The 21,980-nt window shown below is 34.0% G+C and overlaps 2 protein-coding genes across 2 annotated transcripts; one reads left to right on the top strand and one right to left on the bottom strand.

Moving 5' to 3' along the window:
• Positions 1 to 16,957: 16,957 nt before the first annotated feature.
• LOC107958442 (F-box/LRR-repeat protein 3) lies at positions 16,958 to 18,676 on the top strand. Its single transcript, XM_016894214.2, has one exon. The coding sequence runs from the start codon at positions 16,958 to 16,960 to the stop codon at positions 18,674 to 18,676; it is 1,719 nt and encodes a 572-aa protein (XP_016749703.2).
• A 1,005-nt stretch (positions 18,677 to 19,681) lies between these two features.
• LOC107961319 (ethylene-responsive transcription factor ERF084) lies at positions 19,682 to 21,115 on the bottom strand. The gene has a single exon (XM_016897484.2). It carries the CDS (start codon positions 21,088 to 21,090, stop codon positions 20,254 to 20,256), a length of 837 nt encoding a protein of 278 aa, XP_016752973.1. The 5' UTR covers positions 21,091 to 21,115; the 3' UTR covers positions 19,682 to 20,253.
• Between the last annotated feature and the right edge of the window lie 865 nt (positions 21,116 to 21,980).

Genomic DNA, 21,980 nt, shown 5'->3' on the forward strand with positions numbered 1-21,980 from the left:
CATTCAAACATTAAAGCTAAATTAAGAAAATAAAGGGAAACTTGTCTCAAGACCTAAAATAAAATAATGCCTTTTTCTCGAGACAAAATATTGAAATTTGATAGTCAAGTTTGGATTTGAGTCTTAAATCTATGAATGATAATAATTTGAATCCTAAATACTATGAATGCATATGTGTTTGGGTATGATTGATGATTTAAATTGGTTTGAATGATGATTAAGATTTAAATTTTGTGATTATATAAATGAGATAGCTTGAGTTGCTTTGGTAACTGTTTAACATCCTGTATTTAGATCCGAAAATTAGGTTAGATCTGAGATTTTACATTGCCAATGCAGGAGGACGTAGGTTTGAGCGTGTTGAAACATGTTTTCCTCCTATTTAAATATTAGATAGAGATTATGAATAATTTTAGGCGTTATATTTTGACATAACATTTGATTAGTAAAAGTTTCTTTAATTATCAATCTTTATTTCATAAACATTTTTACATTTTTTTATCAAATTTGTCACTTCTTTTTACGACACCTTATATATTAGATAAATATATTATATATTTTAAAATTATAAAAACACAATAAATCAACTCAATACATCAATAAAATTTTTAAAAAATATCAATTATTAAATTCAATATTACAAATATTACATTAACCAAATTCAAAACTTATTTATGATAATTTTTTAATAAAAATAACATATACCAAAAAGAAATAGAGTTTGATTTATCCAAAAAGCAGGATAAAATACAAAAACATTTTCTTAATATTTTTAATTTTAAAATTTTAATTAATTTGTTAATGCTGATGTTGGGCCACGCCACTATTGCTGTCCCACTTGTTCGTGTTTCGGCCTAAATAGAGCCATCAAAATTTGTTTTCACTTGGTAACCTTTCCAGGGTTTTTTACTAAAAAAATATTAAAAAATTAAAAAATTCGAAAATAATACACCTAAAAAACTAATTACGAAAATGATATGGTCAGGGTGGTCACGCCACTCTGACAGGTGGCACCACCCTGACGTGACGGCCGCAACAATAAAAAAAAGAACTGAAAAAGAAAAAAAACACTGAAAACGAAAAAAATAAAAATAAAAAATGGGTCATGTTGGTGCCAGAGGCGGCACCAGTTGTGTGAGTCCCACAGGCGGCACCTAAGCACTATAAAACTAAGCAGAGCCAGTAACTCCGGGAGCAAGAATCAGCAGCAAGGAGAAGAAAATAAAGGGAAAGAAAGGAGAAGAGAATGAAGAAAAAGAAGGAGAAGGAAAACAGAAAGAAAAGAAAAAAGAAGGTATAAATTTTTTAAATAATGAATTTTTATATTGTTAATGTGTTTTTGCTGTTATTATTATTGTTGATTTTTATTATTTTTTGTTGTTAGTTATTAATATTGTTAGTAAAAAATCTTTGTTATTATTATTAGTAAAAAACCATAATTATTGTTAGTTATTATTATTGTAAAAAAAAACCTAAAAAAGCCTATTTATGTTTTGTAAAGAATGTATTATTTTGTTATATGTGTTTTAGGTAGATTTTTTACCCTTATTATTTAAAAATAAAATAAAATAGCGAAATAAGTTGTTTGAAAGATTAAGTACCATTTTTGGCACTTTTGGCACTTAATCTTTCAAACAACCTATTTTGGTATTTTATTTTATTTTTTATATTATTAGGGTAAAAAACTCGTTTTAGGTTGATTAGATAATATTTATGAAATTTATTTGGCATGTTATAGATATTGTTAAAAATGGCAACATATTTGGTATTACCTGATGAAATAACAACTTCAGCACAAAGGGAGAAAGTTGATAAGATAATGAGAGAAGTGCAAGATTACAGAATGAAACCAGAAGAAGACATTGTTCAACACGTTATGACAGTAAATAAAAAGATGCAGGAAGTGTTGTGGAAAGGTCATGAAATGATTAGAAAGAATAAAGTTCAATACTTAACCCTTAGAGGGACATTAATAGAACGAGAACATCAAATCGTTTTAGACCAAAACGAGAACATCAAATCGTTTTAGACCAACTTTGGAAGACATTGGTACCACGAACCTATTGGAATCTAGTTATATGCTTCGTAAAGTTTATAATCTCTTATGGAGCAAGGAAAATAGCGAGACAAAGTATAGGCTCACGAAAGTTGACTGGGAAGCAAAATGTGATTGACATACCATGGATGAATAAATTAGATGTTAGGAAATTACCAAGAGAATTTCTAATTTCAATACCCGTTACAAAAATTGAAGAGGAAGAAAATCCCGAGGAATTCCCAAATTGGATTGTAGAAGATGAATATGAAGATAATCAAGAATATCTAAATTGGATTGTATTGTATTTCCCAGAGAAAGATACAGGGTCGGAGATGGAAGAAAACATAGAAATGAATTTAAATGGTTAAATGTAAGGATAAATGTTGCTTATGTATAAAATGAGAACTAAAAAACTATGAGCTTATGAATGAAAAAAATTGCATATTGAGTAATTAAAATTTTTATTTAAGTAGTTTATTTGGTGATCGAAATTATTTTGAGAAAGTTTGTTTATTTTTTAACAGATTGAGCATTGAAGATGGATAATCAGTTTTTCGTATGCGTTTATTTCGATGGAATTATCTTGACAACAATCGTTGGATGTATATTTGAATATCGGCAACAAATAGCAATGAGATTTAATAGAAATGTCTCGTTGGATGATATGAAGGGAAGAATTAACGTAAAAATTGTTAGACGTTATGGGAGAAGGATCTCGAAACTTTTCTACAAGTTTCCAGTTTCGACAGATCCAATCAAATTCACTGAAATAGAACTTCTAGACGACGAAGACGTGGGGACAATGATCGCTCTTTGCTATGGGAATGGGAGTGACAACAATACACCGATTCACTTATTTCTTAAGTTAGCTGGTATGAAGGAAAATGAAAATCTCACTGCATATGGTAAAGAACATAGAGCTTAAGAACCGTGCATGGTGGCTCCAATATCGTACGTTGATAGTGAATCGACTATATGTGGGATCGATATCGATCTTAATGTTACATCCGATATGGATGTGGTTGGTGATGATGGTTACGATAGTAGTGATCCTTGTTATGAAGAAGTCGATAGTGATAGTGATCCCGATGTGGACGATGTCCCCGATGATATTGATGATGAAGACATGAATGACGATGAAAATATTAACGCGTCTTCGGTCAAGAACCAGATGCGACGTGTTGTGATTCACAATAATCTTGGGCCACACATGTCGTTCATAGACCCCGATGCAGCGCATGTAGCCGAGTTCCCAGAGTACCCTGAAATACTTCCTGCTCACCGACTGGCCGTAAATTCTGATCCTGAGGAGTTATTCGTCGGCCAGAGATCCGAAAGTAAAGAAAAGTGCGTATTTGCTATTAAGCGGTATAGCATGAATATATCAGTATATTATAAAGTTGCAGTGTCTAAACCGAAATTATATATTGGAGAGTGTTGGAAGTCGGCGGAAGGTTGCAATTGGCGAGTACGAGCTGCATTTATTCAAAATTCGCAGATGTGGGAGATATGTAAATTTGTTGGGCCTCACACATGCACATCAACACTATGACAGAAGATCATCGAAAACTTGATTCTAAAACTATCTGTTCGTGTATCATGCCAATGGTGCAGGACATGTCGACCATTAAAGTTTCGGTACTGATTACAGAAATACAAGCAGAATTTCAGTATCGAGTGTCATATCGAAAGGCATGGATAGCAAAACAGATGGCAATGGAGCAATTCTATGGGGATTTCGATGCGTCGTATAACGAGCTACAGGGATGGATAGCCGCTATGCGGGAGTACGTACCAGGGACCGTCATTGAGTTACAGACATGACCTTCTTACGGCCCGGATGACCAACTACAGTCGGGAAAACAAATTTTTCATCGGATGTTTTAGACGTTTGATCCATGTGTGCGCACATTTCCCCATTACAAGCCATTTGTGCAAGTGGATGGGACCTGGCTATATGGAAAATATACACATATCTTACTTATTGCGGTTGCTCAAAACGGCAACAGGAACGTCCTCCTGATAGAATTTTCCATTGTAGATAAGGAGAACATAGAATCGTGGGAATTCTTCCTTACCAACCTGCGAAGGTATGTTATTAGAAATGATAATATTTGCATTATCTCTAATAGAGGGAAAGGATTAATTGCCGCCATTAGACGTTTCGGTGTACCATGGAGATCCGTTTACTGCATCCGTCACATCGCAGTTAACTTCATTAGAGATTATAAAAATGCAGACTGGAAAAGACAATTTGTGAAAATAGGTAAACGATTGCCTTATCTTTTCAATATAAGTTTTTAGGGCAATACTGTAATTTATCTTTTCTTAATACATATACAGCGTATGAGCTAGAGCCACACATTTTTCGCCAAAGAATGACTCGACTTGAGAGTGACATGGAGGGTCAAACGAATACATCTTTCCGAAAGTGGTTGGGTACTATGGAGCCGTGGCAATGGGCTCAAAGTTTCGACGAGGGCTTTCGTTATGGTCAAATGACCACAAACTTAGTGGAGGGGGTCAATGCTGTATAGTTGAAAATACGACATCTTCCGATTTCAACAGTCTTCTCAACTACATTCTACAGGTTGGCTACCTTGATGTCAAGAATGGGTCAGCAACAAGTTAACCAGATTGAGGCGGGACACATGTTTGTCGAAGATATTAGGGATGCAATGGTTGCAAACCGTCGGATGGCGAGGTCGATGAATGTAGAAATATATTCACGGCGCCTTGAAACATTTCGAGTTACGTAGACTATTGGTCGTTGACCCGGTCTACCACCTAGGTCCTATGGAGTTGATCTCCATAATAGACAATTCGATTGCAGGAGATTCCAAACACTTCATTATCCGTGTGTGCATGTCGTTGCAACGTGTACTAAAGTGAACCTTAATGTTGAACAATTTGTCGATGATGTGTATACACTCAATCGCACGTTACGTGTATGGGAAAACGAGTTCCCTGTCGTGTCCGACCTGTCAACATGAGAAGTGCCTCCGATGACTTTCGAACTTGTCCCAGATAGAGGGCTACGCAGGAATCTGAGAGGTCGTCCGCAATCAACTAGAATCCGTAATGAAATGGACATTAGGGAGAAATTCGACAGTACGCGTTGTGGATTATGCAAGTTAGCTGATCACAATCGGAGTAAATGCCCGCAGCGAAACTATAATGTCGGAAAATCGTCACGATCAGGTAAGAATTGAACTTATGTTGTAATGTATTTATTTTACATGAAAAAATTATATTGCAAATATTCCTCTATTTGTTAAAAATCCATCAAGCTGTTTTCTGGAGTTACAGATACAAATTTATTTATATCTGGAGCTACGGAACTCCAAATTAAGATCCGCTAATTTTTTAGAAACTAAGCTTACATATCTTTTTACCATAAATTTTCAAAATTTTTTATGTAGCCAATTAGTACAGTTTATTCTTTAAAGTTACCCTTGCTTTGCTGTTCCACTGCTCCGACCCTTATTCACTAAAAATAAATTATATTATAGTACGAGATTTGGATAATGTTCTCATCTATTTCTCTTGAAAATACTCATTAAGGATTCTAAGCATATAAATTTCAACTCATAAATATTTTTTTGAAATTTTTAATAATTTTCTGAAATCAGAACAGGGGATTTTAGAATCATTGTGGCTCTGTCTCACAATAATTCAAATATCTCATAATATGAAATTCTTTTACTTACATCATTTCTTATATGTGAAACTAGATTCAATAAGCTTTAATTCCATATTTCATCCAGCCTTTAATTCAATTTCTACAATTTTTATTGAATTTTCAAATTCGGATTACTACTACTGTCCAAACTGTTTTTGTACAATATAATGATATTTATCATAATATCATTTTCAACTAATCATGAACTCACCATTTCATGGATCCCATGGTCAATTACACAATAAAACTTAATATAATCATCATTCAATTCTCATGAAGCACACATAACCAAACATTTTTACCAATTACCTACACTCAATCAACGAATTAGTCACATATACAAACAAGGAAATGGTTGAGTTTACATTTACTCAACTTGCATATACAAACAAGGAAATGGTTTGTGGATATGATTATGCATGCTTTGTGATGGACATGAGGTTTGATGACATGTTGATAGCTATAGCATTAATATGGTAAAGATGAAAGAAAAACTTATTGTAATGGTTGCATGTGAAATTACCATGGTCATGTCATATTAGGAAGGTTTAAGTGCCTAATTTTGTCATGTTGTATGCTATTGTATAAGTATGCGTGCATGTGTTGTGAGTGTGACAAAATGGCTTGGAAAATAGCCTTGTATTTGTCCAGGTTTTTGGACATGGGTTCGGGACACGAGCGTGTCCTTAGCACCCGGGTGTGTACTCTATACCTACACGGACGTGTGGAGCCTTGATGCAAGAGATTTCCTCAGTTTTTTATGAGTTCTCGGTTGAGTTCCAAACCACCCCGAATGCATTTATTGGGCCTCGTAAGCTCGCATAAGGGACAGATTACATGTGAAAAGAAAAGTTTTTAATTATTTGAGATTTCATGGCCTTGTTTAGTATGGAAGTGTTAGTAAAAGTCAGGTAGCACCTCGAACCGCGTCCCGACGTAGGATGCGGGCGAGGGGTGTTACATTTAGTGGTATCAGAGCATGGTTTAGTCAGTTCTCGGACTAACCTAGCGTAATAGAGTCTAGCTATACATGCCATAGTATTACTCATGATAGTGTGATATCTCTCAGCCCTAACAAAACTGTTGGTTAAGACAGGAATGAGTTCCAATCGAGCAAATCTTGATAAAGATAAGAGTAAAGTTGAGATTATTGAATCATGCTTATGATATGCTGAAAATTGGGAAAGGTATGAAAAGAAATTCATGATTTTTACATGACCTAGTATTCATTATATGATACTCTTGAGTTAAAGAATGTGAAATAGTAGAGCAAAACACAGTTAAGTTGTGAAAAATGCTTTTATGCATGTCAGTATTCATACGATGTTAAATGTCCAACTTGATTGGCCAAGTGTTTATGAAAAGAAAGAAATTTGCTTGAAGTGACAGAATGTATGTATGAATGCTTTTATTGCATGATTAATAATCAGTATATATATGAGGTTGACATTTATGTCTAGATTAAGAAGTCAAGATGCAGTAATGTTATGCTTTATAATCTCAGTTAGAGAATCATAAATGTCACAATAGCATGAAAGTTGTAATGAAAGATCAAATTGGGTGGAACGCAGGGAATGTGTACGATCGTTCACTAATGAATTGACAGAAAAGACCGTGGTTGGACCATGGCAATACATGAGATTTGTGTGCCAGTGTAAGACCATGTATGGGACATGGCATCGGCATTGAGACGAGGGCTAGTGTAAGACATGTCTGGGACATGCATCAGCCACAGTATGAGAGCCAGTGTAAGACATGTCTGGGACATGCATCGGCCTCGAGATGTTAGCCAGTGTCAGACATGTCTGGGACATGCGTCGGCTACGAGATGTGCTAGTGTAAGACATGTCTGGAACATGCGTCAGCACGGTTACATGTGTCAGTGTAAGACCTGTCTGGGACACGGCATTAATATAGATGGATGAGGGCTAGTACAAGACCATAGTTTAACTATGGCATCAAGTAAACGATGTACTCAAAACCGTAAGACGTTCTCCAATTTGATAAATATTGGAAAGTGATTAAGACTAAATGTGGAAACTTGATAAGACATTAAGGGTAATTTGAGAAAAAAGAAATGAAAGTTTGAGTTATGATAAATTCACTTATGTTTAGCTAATATTCGCATGAAATAAAGTTGCATATATTACTGAGATAAGTGAAAATGTGTTTATAACAAGTTGGAAATTTGAAATGTTTGAATCAATATGCGTAAAGCTATGTTGTTGTTGAATGTGTATTTGCTTGAGAGTCAAAAGTTTAGAGGCTTTACAATCTTCCCTCTTACCAGAATAGAGTTATACATGAGATTCTCGAGAGATATGTTGCATAAGCTTGCAAAAGTGAAACTGAAGAGTACAATAATGGAATAGTATGAGATTAGCGAAGACAGAATTAGTTAGAGGAATAACATCAAACTCACACAGATGTCTGAGTATAATGGATTCAATTAAACAAAAGTGATGGCTATCTTTCTCTTCTGAGTATTCTATGTTTTCCTCAATTCTGGGGAATATGTATGGTTATCCCTTTCGAATGGAAATTCTATCATACGAGGATGCTAGTGACTGTGATATTAGATGAAAAGCTCTATTGGTCCAGTTAGTTATGATTGACATTTTCCCCATTTCTTCAGATTTCTATTCTGATATATTGGAATGAAGTTGATAGTAAAAAAAAAATCTATGTGAGATTATTCTAATGTTCTATTGATTATGGTTTATATATGCGAGAATTATATTATCTCTGTTACGAGAAATTCTAGAGCGTACAGATAGTAGTTTCCTTCTAGTTTTCTCTGAGGGATTTTCCAGATCATCTTTATTATTTTCTTCTCGATTATATTCTTAGATTTCTGGTATAGTCTTTATATCTTGGAATTTCTTATATGGGCTTTTTTCTCGTTCTTGTTTCGAGAATTATCAAGCTTGGCTTATCTTTACGAGTAATCTTTGACTTGCGATATTAGAATCTGTTATGATTAAGCTTCTGGCTCGACCATAGAAGTGTGGGGATTTCAGTGTCGAGATTTCTTTAAAATTCCTGGGGTAAAGAATGGTTATTCTGCAAAAGTAAATCTGAGTTATGTGCATTTAAGTTTATTCTCTGGTTCGAGAATACTGTTACGTGTTCTTTGGTAAGTAGTCGTACAGTCAGAAATGATGGGGTTTTATTCTTGAAAGTATGTTATGGAAACATATTAGTTGGATTTCTCTTGTTCGAGAGATGTTATAAGTATAGTTATCCTAATTAATAAAGAGACCACATCTATGAAGTTGGAATCATTTGATTCATGTTAGCAAAGTTTCTAAACAGTTGATGATCAGAGTATAGAAATGTGGCTATAAGTAGTAAATTAAACAAGTAAAGCATGATTCGACTTTTAATTTGGAATTTCAGGGAGGATTTGATTTCTGGTTTCTATTACTATTAATTCAGAGTAAGATTTCAGTACTGAGAAACTCTGGGTATACAGAGAATTGAGTACAGAGTTCACAACAGTATCTTGTCTATTCGTTCAAAGGATGTCGAATTGTCTATAGGGTAAAGCCGAATATCAAATGTATTCGAGATTATTATTGTCAGTGATGACAGTGGGAAGAAAATGAGAAAGGACTGTTATGAATTTCGTATCGGGATGTTTCTCATTCCCAGGAAAAAGAAGGGATGCAAGTTGAATTGTGATAGATCGATGATGGAAGTCCGCATGATTATTTTAGTATGTACAGATATATTATTCGACAGATGTGACTGAGTTGTATGTTTCTGAGTTTATAGTTCCAAGAATGTCAGTCTCCAGTGTTTCAAATTGAGCTCTGAGGTTTATACCTCAACTATGGAAAAGCTATAGGAAATCTTGAGTATGAGCTTCTGCTGAGTTGTTTTGTAAGTTGTGAGAAAAAGATATAAGTGACTCGTGAAAGTAGATAACAACTTTTTCTGGTAAGATTTTCGGGGACGAAAATCCTTAAAAGGGGGGAAGAAATGTAACAGCTCGATTTTGGGCCTAGTCGGAACAGTAGTTTTGGGACCACTATTTCGAGGCCAGAGAAAATTATTTTAGTATTATTTTGTGTTATAATATAATTTTATAAGTGCATGTAAATTTTGATAAGTTAATTTTAGCGATTTCTAGTCCAATTTCGAAAAAGGACTAAATCGCGTAAAAGGTAAAAGTTGTGTGTTAATTCCTAAATGTGTTAATAGACTAGAGAACTAAAATTGGAGGCATTTAAAGGGCAATTAGACCCTTTTTAAGTGTGTGGCCGGCCAAGCGGAGACCAATTGGTCAAAAGGCCAAAATTTGTGGCTTTTATGTGTTTTAATTGACTAATTAGTAATAAAATAAAGAAAAGAAAATATCATCTTTTCTCCACCGAAAAATGGAAGCAAAGAAAGGGTTTAGAAGCTGGAAACTTTTAGCAAAGAAACTCCCTTTATAGTAAGTGATTTTAATGTCTTTGCTTGATGATTTTTACATTTTTTGAACCCCTAAAGCATGAGCTTTCATAAGAGTGGATTATTTTGCAAAATGATGAAGAGTCTAGGGTTTTACCATGAGAGTAAATGTGTTGTTTTCTGTGTTTTTATGGAAGATTATGAGTCCTAGTTGTCTAATAAACAACTTTTGTGAAAGAAATTGCATGAAAATACCTTAAAAAGGGCTAAATTGCTAAGTTATAAAATGAGTTGTAAACGTGTAAAATAGTTGAAATTATGAGTTGCTATAGTTATGAAAATGGTTCATCTAGACTCAAGGAGTAAAGAAATGTGATAAAAATTAATTTATGAGCATTGGGGCAAAAGTGCAAATATGCAAAAGTTTAGGGGTCAAAATGAAAATTTGTAAAAATATGATTTTTAGACCCATATGAATATTTTGACTGATTTTTAGACTAAATTGATGTTATAGATGATGAAAATTGAGATTTGGACCTAGAACGGAAAGAAATCGATTTATGGACGAGTATGTCTTTTCACCTTTGTGGTATCGAGGTAAGTTCGTATGTAAACAATACCATGCTATACATGTATTTAAATTTTATCATTACATGAATTGTACAGATACTAATGTGTATGTGATTAATAGAAATATGATAAGACAAAGCCTTAATAGGCAAGGAAAAATCCCGTTTGAACCTTAGGAATAAATTAGGATACGAGTGACATGTCATTAGGAATTATGAGTCTAGATGACTAGCTCGATAGTGAGCATTGAAATGTCATGAGATATGATATAGCTTTAGCTACAATTGAGGCACTTATGTGCAAAGGCTTTTCCGAGTATCCAATTAGTATTCCAAGTGTTCAACGGGCAATCCAAGGAAAGAGTTGATGATGGTCCCAATGAGGTAAGTCATTGGTAAGTATGCACTCGAGTTATGTTACGAGTTGTGCAAGAATGTATACTAAGCCTATGAGAATGCCTTGATATGTGATGATCTATGATGCATAATATGTGTTCTTACCATGATGGATAAAATGGTGTTGTATTAATATTATGAACAATGACCATGAATGAGTAACTTAGCCTTGACAGATTTGAGTTACTGCAGTAGTGTAACTTTGAAAATACACTAAAAATAGTTGAAAATGAATTAGAGGAAGAATAAAATATGGGATTAAAGCTTAATGAGTTTATTTTCACATGAAAGAAATAGATGAAGAAAAAGAATTCTATATTGTGTGATAGTTAAATTCTCGTGAAACAGGGTCTGAATGAATTCGAGATCCCCTGTTCTAATTTTATAAATTCACCGTAAATTGTAAAAAAATTATTAAGAGTCATACCTTACATGCATGGGTTCCTTATTGAGTCTATCTTTAAGGGAAACAAACGGCATGATCATTGGAATTATGTACAGGGATAAATTTGGTTCGTAGTGCATAGGGGTCAGAGTAGTCATACCCTGAAACAGGGGAAACTTTAACTAATAAACTGTACTAAATGGCTTGACCAAAAATTCTAGAAAAAAATTAGTAAGTAGAAATATGAGTCTAGTTTCAAGAGAAATAGATTATAATATTATTCGAGCCCTGTACTATGAGATAATTGAACTTTAGTGCAGAAGGGTTGAAACTGTCAGACAGTGAATCAAGATCAAACTTGAGAAATAAAATGTACTAATTGGCTAAGTCAAAAATTCTGGAAATTTTATGGAAGAAAGGTAAATGAGTCTAGTTTCAGGGAAAATTAACGGAACTTAATTTGGAGTTTCGTAGCTCCAGATATAAATAATTTAGTGACTGCTGCTTAAGAAGACAGCTTGTAGTGAACTTGAGAATATGTTGTAAACATTGATAAAACAAGTTAAGGAGTTGCTTATTATTTTCATATGAACTTACTAAGCGAAAGCTTACCCTCTTCTTTCCCATGTTTTCTAGAGTTTCCAGGTTAGCTCGGGTTGGAGGCCGTCAGAGATATTATCACACTGTCGAGTTAACACTATCGGCGTAAGTAAACTCAAGTGATTCTAGTCTATGGCATGTATAGGGTTTTAATGTGAGTATGTAATATTATGATTTAGCCAAAGGCATTGGCTTGTTATTAAGGTAGTATTGTAATATTATGATTTAGCCAAAGGCATTGGCTTGTTATTAAGGTAGTATTAGTCATGTAATTTGGCCTATGTCGGCTAATATCGTTATGGGCCGATATGATTATTCTTATGCATGTATGTTATTATCTCTTGTGATGTGGCTTACAACATGTATGCCTAGAGATTGAATTGAGATTCATTGATGAGCTAATAGCTAATGTAGGATTAAGTGATTGGTAAATAGTTAATAATGCTTTATGAATGGTTTGTGGATATGATTATGCATGCTTTGTGATGGACATGAGGTTTGATGACATGTTGATAGCTATAGCATTAATATGGTAAAGATGAAAGAAAAACTTATTGTAATGGTTGCATGTGAAATTACCATGGTCATGTCATGTTAGGAAGGTTTAAGTGCCTAATTTTGTCATGTTGTATGCTATTGTATAAGTATGCGTGCATGTGTTGTGAGTGTGACAAAATGGCTTGGAAAATAGCCTTGTATTTGTCCAGGTTTTTGGACATGGGTTCGGGACACGGGCGTGTCCTTAGCACCCGGACGTGTGCTCTATACCTACACGGGCGTGTGGAGCCTTGATGCAAGAGATTTCCTAAGTTTTCCATGAGTTCTCGGTTGAGTCCCGAACCACCCCGAATGCATGTATTGGGCCTCGTAAGCTCGCATAAGGGACAGATTACATGTGAAAAGAAAAGTTTTTAATTATTTGAGATTTCATGGCCTTGTTTAGTATGGAAGTGTTAGTAAAAGTCAGGTAGCACCTCGAACCGCGTCCCGACGTAGGATGCGGGCGAGGGGTGTTACATAGTATCATTAGAATAGTAGCATTATAAATAAATTGTCAATTACTAACAAGTTAAAATTTATCACATGTTAACTAGTAGATATACGTATGGTTGGTGACTAACCGATGCCAAGAATGGCATCCGATAAAGAGCCCATGATTGCAACAATATAAGGCATCCGCCCATGTCTACAGCATTAGGCTTTGTCGTCCGACAAAGCTCACGAGACAACATAGCCAGAACTGCGAAACCCCAACTATAGGAGCGAACACTAAGCAGATCAGCTAACACAGGAAAATACTGGATATAAACCTTGTTGTTGTTCGAATTGGGCATCAATACACCCCATATGATATGCATAATGTACGCTCGAGCTATGCACACCAACTCTTCTTCGGTGGCATTATCTGATAAATGCTGAAAATTGGCTTTTAGCTATGTAAATTTCAACTCCGAAAAAGTAGACTCAGCATCGCCGGGCGAGGCTACTAGTAGGCTATAACAAAGTGCAGTCGGCTCAACTATCGCACTTACGCCCGTGACGGCATCCCCGTCAATTGGGAGCCCAAACTGTAATGCAACATCCTCCAGAGTGACTGTGCACTCTGCACACGGCAAATGAAAAGTGTGGGTCTCCGATCACCAACGCTTGACTAATGCGAATATTAAATCGTACCGCAAATCGAACGTCCGGGTCAATGCTGTTGACCCGAATCTAGCTAGCTCTAAGTAGGGCATCAGTCATGCATTCGGGGAATATCTTACACCATTCACCCGGCCCCTTAATATGCGGTACGAGTCCTGACAGTGTTAAATTACAAAAAATAGTTATAATAATATAATTTATTTTCTTAAATTACGTAGATCTTTTTTTAATGGAACCCTTACTTAACAAATAACAATATATTACCGTATTATTAATTGTGTCACATATGTGAGAAAGTTCCGTATTGATCAATGAAGCCATTGGGATGGCTGCAATTCAAAATAAATTTCGGTTATTAATTTTAATATTTGATAGATTTTAAATATTTATTAGAATAACTTATAAAAAAATAGCAAACAATTTTTTCGACAACATATTTTTTTTCTATATTACATTAAAAAATTAAATATATCCAATTTAAATACAAATATTATTATTTTAAAATGATAATAAGTAAAATATTTTCGTATATTATTTTTATATTATTTTAGCAAAAAATGTTTCAAATGTATTATGTAAGTGTTTTTTATATTAATTTAATAAATAACCCTGATTTTGACACTTTCTTCGTATTTTTTTCGTATCTTATTTTTTAAAATATATTATTTTCATATTTTATTTCTTTATATCATTTTAGTACATAATGTTTTGAATGTATTATTTAAGTTTTTTTTTATATTTTTTTAATAAATAACCCTGATTTTAGCACTTCATTCGTATTTTTTTCGTATCTTATTTTTTAAAATATATTATTTTCGTATTTTATTTCTTTATATTATTTTAGTACATAATATTTTAAATGTATTATTTAAGTGTTTTTTATATTTTTTAATAAATAAGTCTGATTTTAGCACTTTATTCGTATTTTTTTCGTATATTATTTTTTAAAATATATTATTTTCGTATTTTATTTTTTATATTATCTTAGCAAAAAATGTTTCAAATGTATTATGTAAGTGTTTTTTTATATTAATTTAATAAATAACCCTGATTTTGACACTTTTTCATATTTTTATTTTCGTAACTTATTTTTAAAATATATTATTTTCGTATTTTATTTCTTCATATTATTTTAGTACATAATGTTTCAAATGTATTATTTAAGTATTATTTATATTTTTTCAATAAATAACCTTGATTTTAGCACTTTATTCGTATTTTTTTCGTATATTATTTTTTAAAATATATTATTTTCGTATTTTATTTTTTATATTATTTTAGCAAAAAATGTTTCAAATGTATTACTTAAGTGTTTCTTTATATTAATTTAATAAATAACCCTGATTTTGACACTTTCTTCGTAATTTTTTTTATTTTCGTATCTTATTTTTTAAAATATATTATTTTCGTATTTTATTTCTTTATATTATTTTAGTACATAATGTTTCAAATGTATTATTTAAGTGTTTTTTTATATTTTTTTAATAAATAACCCTGATTTTAGCACTTTATTCATATTTTTTTTCGTATATTATTTTTTAAAATATATTATTTTCGTATTTTATTTTAGCATAAAATCTTTCAAATGTATTATTTAAGTTTTTTATATTAATTTAATAAATAACCCTGACTTTGGCACCTTGTTCATATTTTTTTATTTTCGAATTTTATTTTTTAAAATATACTATTTTCATATTTTATTTTTTATATTATTTTAACAAAAAACTTGTCAGCACCACTTTTCCCAAAAAAGTTATTTTCATATTTTATTTCTTCTCGTATTTTATTTTTTCATTAATATATTTTTAATATTTTATTTTTTATACTATTTTTTGTAAAAAGTTTAAAACCCCCATCACATAAAAAATAAAAAATAAAAATAATCAGAATATAATAAGTCAAATAAATTTAAAAAATCTTTTTAAACAACCTAAAACACACTTAACAAATAAATTACATAAAATAATAACAATAAAACATTCTTTACACATAAATGCTTATTACTTCAATGTAAATATAAAATAAATACTAACATACATTAATATCACTTCTTAACCAAATAACACCTTGCAAAGAAATAAAAATAAAAATTATATCTGATTTAAATCTAAATCAATCTGCTATAATTACTAAAACAAATAACTTAAACTAATATTAATTACGCAATTTTATAAAAAAATTACCTTTTTTTCCTTCTTTTTCCTTCCCTCTTCTTCTTCTCCTTCTCTTTTTCTTTTTCTTTTTTCTTCTCTCAACTGCCAGCCTCCTTCTCCTCCTCCCCTTCTTTTTCTTTCTTCTTCTTCTCTTCTTTCCTTCTTCTCTTTCTTTTCTTTTTCTCCGCCTTCTTTGTTCTCGAAAATGAAGCTCAAACAAAAAAACAAAACCCCTCTACATGAGGGGTCAAATCAGCTGAAAAGCACCTGGCACCGGTGCCGCATCTGCCGGAGGCAACACTGGTGCCACCTCTGGCACCAACATGACCCATTTTTTATTTTTATTTTTTCGTTTTCAGTGTTTTTTTTCTTTTTCAATTTTTTTTACTGTTACGGCCGTCATGTCAGGGTAGTGCCGCCTGTCAAAGTGGCGTGACCACCTTGACCATATCATTTTCGTAATTAATTTTTTAGGTGTATTATTTTCGAATTTTTTAATTTTTTTTTATATTTTTTTAGTAAAAAACCCACCTTTCCAGCTATTAGTTTTAAAAAATAATTTAAATTGAATTCTAGCTTTTGAAGAATTAACAAAATTTTAATCACTGTTTCCTTTGACTCCTACTATTTAAGAGACATTCATTTTTTTATTAAACGAAATAGAATTTTAAATTCAAAAAAAAAAGTGTGGTTATTATTTGTTATTGATATCTTAATAACTAAAGTAAAAATTTTGTTGATTTAATAACTCTGCTTTATAATAATTAAGAAGAAGAAGAAGATAGGTGAATGGAGCCTAGATTATGTTGTACCTTACAAATTTAAAAAGAAAAAAGAAAGAAAGAAATGGTTTGGATCTCATTTTGTTTAAGTTTAAGTGGGCACAAAGTAATGGACCGTTATGGTGAATGGAGCGTAGACATGGGCAATAAAGTTAAAATTCAAAGTGATTTATTCATAAAATTTTGAAAATATTTTGTTGATAATATTTATGGATTTTTGATTTATCTATATATTTATGTAGAATTTGAGATCAATTTTTTTTTTCCTGTGGCTGGCCTCGCATTCAGTTTCTTCCCCACTAAATCGAGAATGGAATTACCGGAAGAATGCTGGGAATCAATATTCAGTTTCTTAGAACGCCATCGCTACTTCGAGCCTCTTTCTTTAGTCTGCAAAAGATTTCTTTCCATCACCAATCATCTCCGTCGCAGTCTCACCATCACCGACCCTACCCTTGAATCCCTCCCTCATCTCCTCCTCCGCTTTCCCAATCTCACCACCATCGCTTTTCGTGATTTCCACGGCAATCTCGATTCCGTTCTTTCCCTCATTTCTCAGTCTGGGTTGCCCTTGACCTCCCTCGACGTGTCCTGCCACAAGTGTTTCCCTTTACTGGGTTTGAAATGCTTGGCTTCCAAAATTAGGATTTTGACGGAATTGAATTGCTCCAACATTGGGTCTTTGAAAGACTCTGATTTGATTGAGATCGGGAATTGTTTTCCTTCTCTTGAAGTGGTTGACATTAGCTACCCTGACCATGGATGTGGGTTTTCCCCTAATGGGTCATTGGATTCCAAGAGCTTTTCGGGTTTGGTTACCGATTATGGGATCCTCGGTTTGGCCTCGTCGCTCAGGAGACTGCGCAAGATTGATCTTTCCGGTAATACCTTTATAACCGATCAAGCTCTTGTTAGTTTATCCTCCAATTGTATGTTTTTGACTGAAATTGGGATTCGTGATTGCGATTTCATTACCCAGAACGGGATTGCTTTGGCTATTCGTAAAACTGGTAATTTGAAGTCGATTTTCATGAACGGAATTGGAATTCCTTCTATAGATGTATGTTTTCTGGGTTCTTTTTCCTATGCCAGAAGCTTATGCGAGCTTGATCTCTCCAATTCGTTTATATCCGATGAATTGTTGTGTTTAGTAGCTGAGGCAAACCTTCCGTTGAACAAACTTGTTCTCTCTCGTTGCTTTTGCTTCACATTTGATGGGATTTATTTTCTCTTGTCCAAGTACCAGTCCCTTGCATACTTGGATCTTGAAGGAGCAAATTTTCTCAATGACGAGTCCATAATAGAATTAGCCAAGTTTTTTGGTAATTTAACCTTTATAAACCTTAGTCTATGCTCTAAGCTTACCAATTCAACCTTGTTCAATCTTATGGGAAACTGTCCATTGCTAACAATTATCAATATGGAGAGAACAAACCTAGGGGTGGAAGCATTTCCAGCTGCAATCGTGGTGAATCCTCGAGTCAAGTCGTTACATTTGGGTTGGAATAACAATTTGAATGATGAATGCATGAAAATGGCTTCCTATGTTTGCCCCAATCTAGAAGTACTCGACGTTACCTATTGCTCGGGTATTACGGAAGAGGGCATCTTGGAAGTTTTGAAGAGTTGTGTGCAGATTAGGTGTTTAGAGATCAGTAGATGCCAGGGGGTTAATAATCTTGAATTGGACTTTGAACTTCCTAAACTAGAGGTTTTGCAGGCAGAGGGGTTGGCAATTAACGATGAGGGATTGGCTTCAATCGGGAAGCGATGTGGTCGCCTATCCCGTCTGAATCTGGAAGGTTGCTTGAATGTGACTGCCAGAGGAGTTGAAGGCGTGATTGTGAACTGCAAAGCATTGAAAGAGATGAACTTGAGATGGTGTAACAATGTGAGTGTAGACATTGTAGCTTGGATGGTGCTTTCAAGGCCATCTTTGAGGAAGATTACCCTGCCATGTGGTTCTGTTCCTACTGCAAACCAGAGGAATTTTTTCCTTCGTCATGGATGTTTAGTTTGTCAAGGCTAGCAGCTTTTCGACACACTCCGTTTAAGTTCAGATTTGTGCACAGTTAACATGAAACAATGTGACGACTAGAATTGCATCTCATATGAACTAGTCATTTTCTATTTCCCTGTACTTGCTACTGCTTGCAACTTAACCTAATTGTTTGATACTTTGCACATAAAATATGTTGCTATGATACGTATGTTATAATATATTCTTTCCTTTCAGACACTGTTTCATTTTATTTGTTTGATTGTTAGTTTGTATATAATATACTCCAAATTCTCCACCTCATCTGATTGCCAACACTTTCCACTCCCCACAACTATCCTTATATCCAGAAATATTTTATTACTGATTGTAATTTAACCATTATTAACACTCGATCCTAATGATACAATAGCTAAATCTCTCATTAACTCATGGAAATTGAGCTGGCTATAGATGGATGAAACCAGCTGTGAAAGCAAAGATATATAATATCCTGAAAATCTCTCTCTCAAGTTTCACCCGCGGCTTTTCAGGTCGATTTGAAAGGAAATATAGTCCCTTTTTCCCGTATGCTTATGTAAGCTACTGCTAATTAACAATGATGATACCGATCTTTTCATTCTTTCAGTCTAAACTAGGTTTATAGTCTGGCTAATAGGTTTAGTGAATCTGAATTAATCCTTTTACAATTGAATTTGATTTTTATTTAGTTAATCGTTTTATACTTTTCATTATATATATTTAATTCAATTAAGCAAAACTAATTATTTATTTTAATGTATTATATTTCAGAAATTATAATTATTAACACAGTTAAGTCAAAATTACATTTTAATTGTTATTATATTCTTCATGTCCGGTTATCATTTTTTAGGAACCTCATATGAGTTATTATCAATTAAATGAACACGAGAGCGAGTTAGTAGAAGTGTTTTTTTTCTTTTGTAATAATTGCACACAGATCATTACAAGGCAAAGACATGAAGACGAGATTAATAGAGTTTCCTGGTTGAAGGTTTTGAGAGCAGCAGATGATTCGCTTAAAATGTGTATTGTTCACTAAAACACTGTAACATCGAATTTGCTTTAAAAAGGTACTACTACTTCGCCAACAAACAGAGAATTATTCTTGGGAGTTTAAACATACACAACCAGAACTCCAAGTAGAAGATTCATGTCATCATGCAATAATAAACCATTACCACTAATCTTCGTTTCGAGGACATTCCACTGGTTTTGCTTCAAGCGTACCGTCACTTTCACTTTCACTTCCAGTTCAACACAAAAGAAAAACCCACCCCGAGCACCAAAAAACCATTAAGATGAATCTTTCATAGCAGAAAAGATAACGACTATATTGTCAGATTCTTTCTATATCTTCATATATATATATCTTCCTAGATTTCAACTTACAACCCTGAAAAAGCCCAGATAGGTACTTTGCTTCAATGCACCATGCAAAAGGAAAACAAAAAAAAGTATCTTGGCACGCACCATCATTAGTTTCGGTTACAAGTCTTGAGAAAGAAACAAAGGATTAAAGTAAAATTTAAGAAACTGCTAATAGGGAGGAGCTGGCATTGGCCGTCATATTAAACCAGCATTCTTTACTTATTTGACGTAGTAGCTTTGCTAGCAGTAGGTACCAAGCCCGACTTCCCTTTCCCTTCATTGCCACCAAAACTATCAGAACTGAAGAGCTGGTCCACGGAGGTCACCACTGCGCATTTCCTCACTGTTTTAGCTTTACCTTTAACCTTCTTCGCCTCTGAAGATGAAGACGAGGTGGAGGGTGATGCCAGAGCTGGCAAAACCGATGGAATTTCGAAGTTGGTCTTGGCTTTCGACCCCCTCAGCCGCCTCGCCGCCGCATCATACGCACGTGCAGCCTCCTCTGCCGTGTCGAACGTGCCTAGCCAGTGCCTGCACCGTCCCACACGGTCGCGTATCTCCGCCGACCATCTTCCCCACGGCCTCTTCCTCACACCCCTGTAGCTTTTCTGCACTGAAACACTACTACCGAGCTCTCTCTTGTTCGCCCCGAAACGTTGCGACACCGAAATGAAACCTGGCCTATCGCCATCGCTGCTACGGTTGGTTGAAGGGGGGTTTGTCTTGTTACCGAAGAGAACGTGCTGGCCAACCACAACGGCTATCCCATCGAGAACTGGCGGCATTTCTGGACCGGATTCGATCGTGGTTTCAACTGCATTTTCACGATTCTTATCAAAGCCATCAAGTGACAAAACACCAGCGAATTCAGTGCAAAATGGTGGATAGTTTCGCTTGTAAAAATAGGTCGGGGCTATCATTGAGGAACAAGAAGGGATTTGTGAGGAACCCGCGGGGCGATTGCATGGCCAAGACGCTTCAGACGTCTGTGGCGTATCGAAGAACGGAACAGCTTGCAAAGAACGGAAATCTACCATGGCGGGGCTTTGCATTGTAAGAGGTGGAGTAACTGAGCAGACAGACATGTAGAGTTCGATTAGTGTGCGTAACATTAACTACATTTATAGAGGGGAAACAAATTATTATTTAATTAAATTAAAAGAAATAATCTAACCCATTACGTAAATTAAAATTATTTTAATTAAGGGTTTAATAAGATTTGATTTTGGGTTTGGAGATATTGCTGTCAACGTCATTGTCGATGAGACCGTAATCCGTAATATTTACGTTGCCATATCTCTTGCTTGATTACCTATTTTGTTCTTCTATTTCGTTGTAATTTACAACAAATGTATGCTGGAACACCTCTTTTCGTAGAGGACAAAAACGTAACACGACAATCATGAAAATTAAAGTAAGCTTATTTAAGGATATCATAAAAAAAAAAAACAAAAACAAACTAGAAGTGTGACTAAAGTTGATTTGATGGAAGGGGAATTAAGAGGTTTAAAAGGTCAAAAATAACCCTAAGCCCTAATTGGATCTCTAATTTCTGCTCGGGGAGTAAATAGAAGAGGGTCATGATTGTGAATGAGGTAAAAGATGATGGGCAATCCAGAATTTGGGGAGAAATTATGGAGTGTAATAGGGTATTTAATGTGCGTAATCCCTAGGGTACTTGATGGGTTAATAGCCGTTGGATTGCTTGGCGTCAGCTTGGCATCAAAAGATTAGATTGTTTGACGCTTTGGCTCGAGATATGTGTCGATGATGCTTTTCATCATACTGCTGTAAATTTTATTTGTTTTACTGTATATTCTTGATTGAAATTAAAAGAATTACAAGTTAAAACTATAGTAAGTATTATTTCAGATAGTAAAATTAGGGAAGAAATAAAAATAAAAGGGACATTTATCACTATTTTATTTATAATTTTTTTTAG

This window comes from Gossypium hirsutum, chromosome A05, assembly GCF_007990345.1.
Source record: "Gossypium hirsutum isolate 1008001.06 chromosome A05, Gossypium_hirsutum_v2.1, whole genome shotgun sequence".
In the NCBI taxonomy this organism is placed as follows: Eukaryota; Viridiplantae; Streptophyta; class Magnoliopsida; order Malvales; family Malvaceae; genus Gossypium; species Gossypium hirsutum.

What these genes read in the sequence shown, in the direction of transcription:
- LOC107958442 (XM_016894214.2), top strand. Translation starts at nt 16,958, where the DNA reads ATGGAATTACCGGAAGAATGCTGGGAATCAATATTCAGTTTCTTAGAA.
- LOC107961319 (XM_016897484.2), bottom strand. Translation starts at nt 21,090, where the DNA reads ATGCAAAGCCCCGCCATGGTAGATTTCCGTTCTTTGCAAGCTGTTCCG.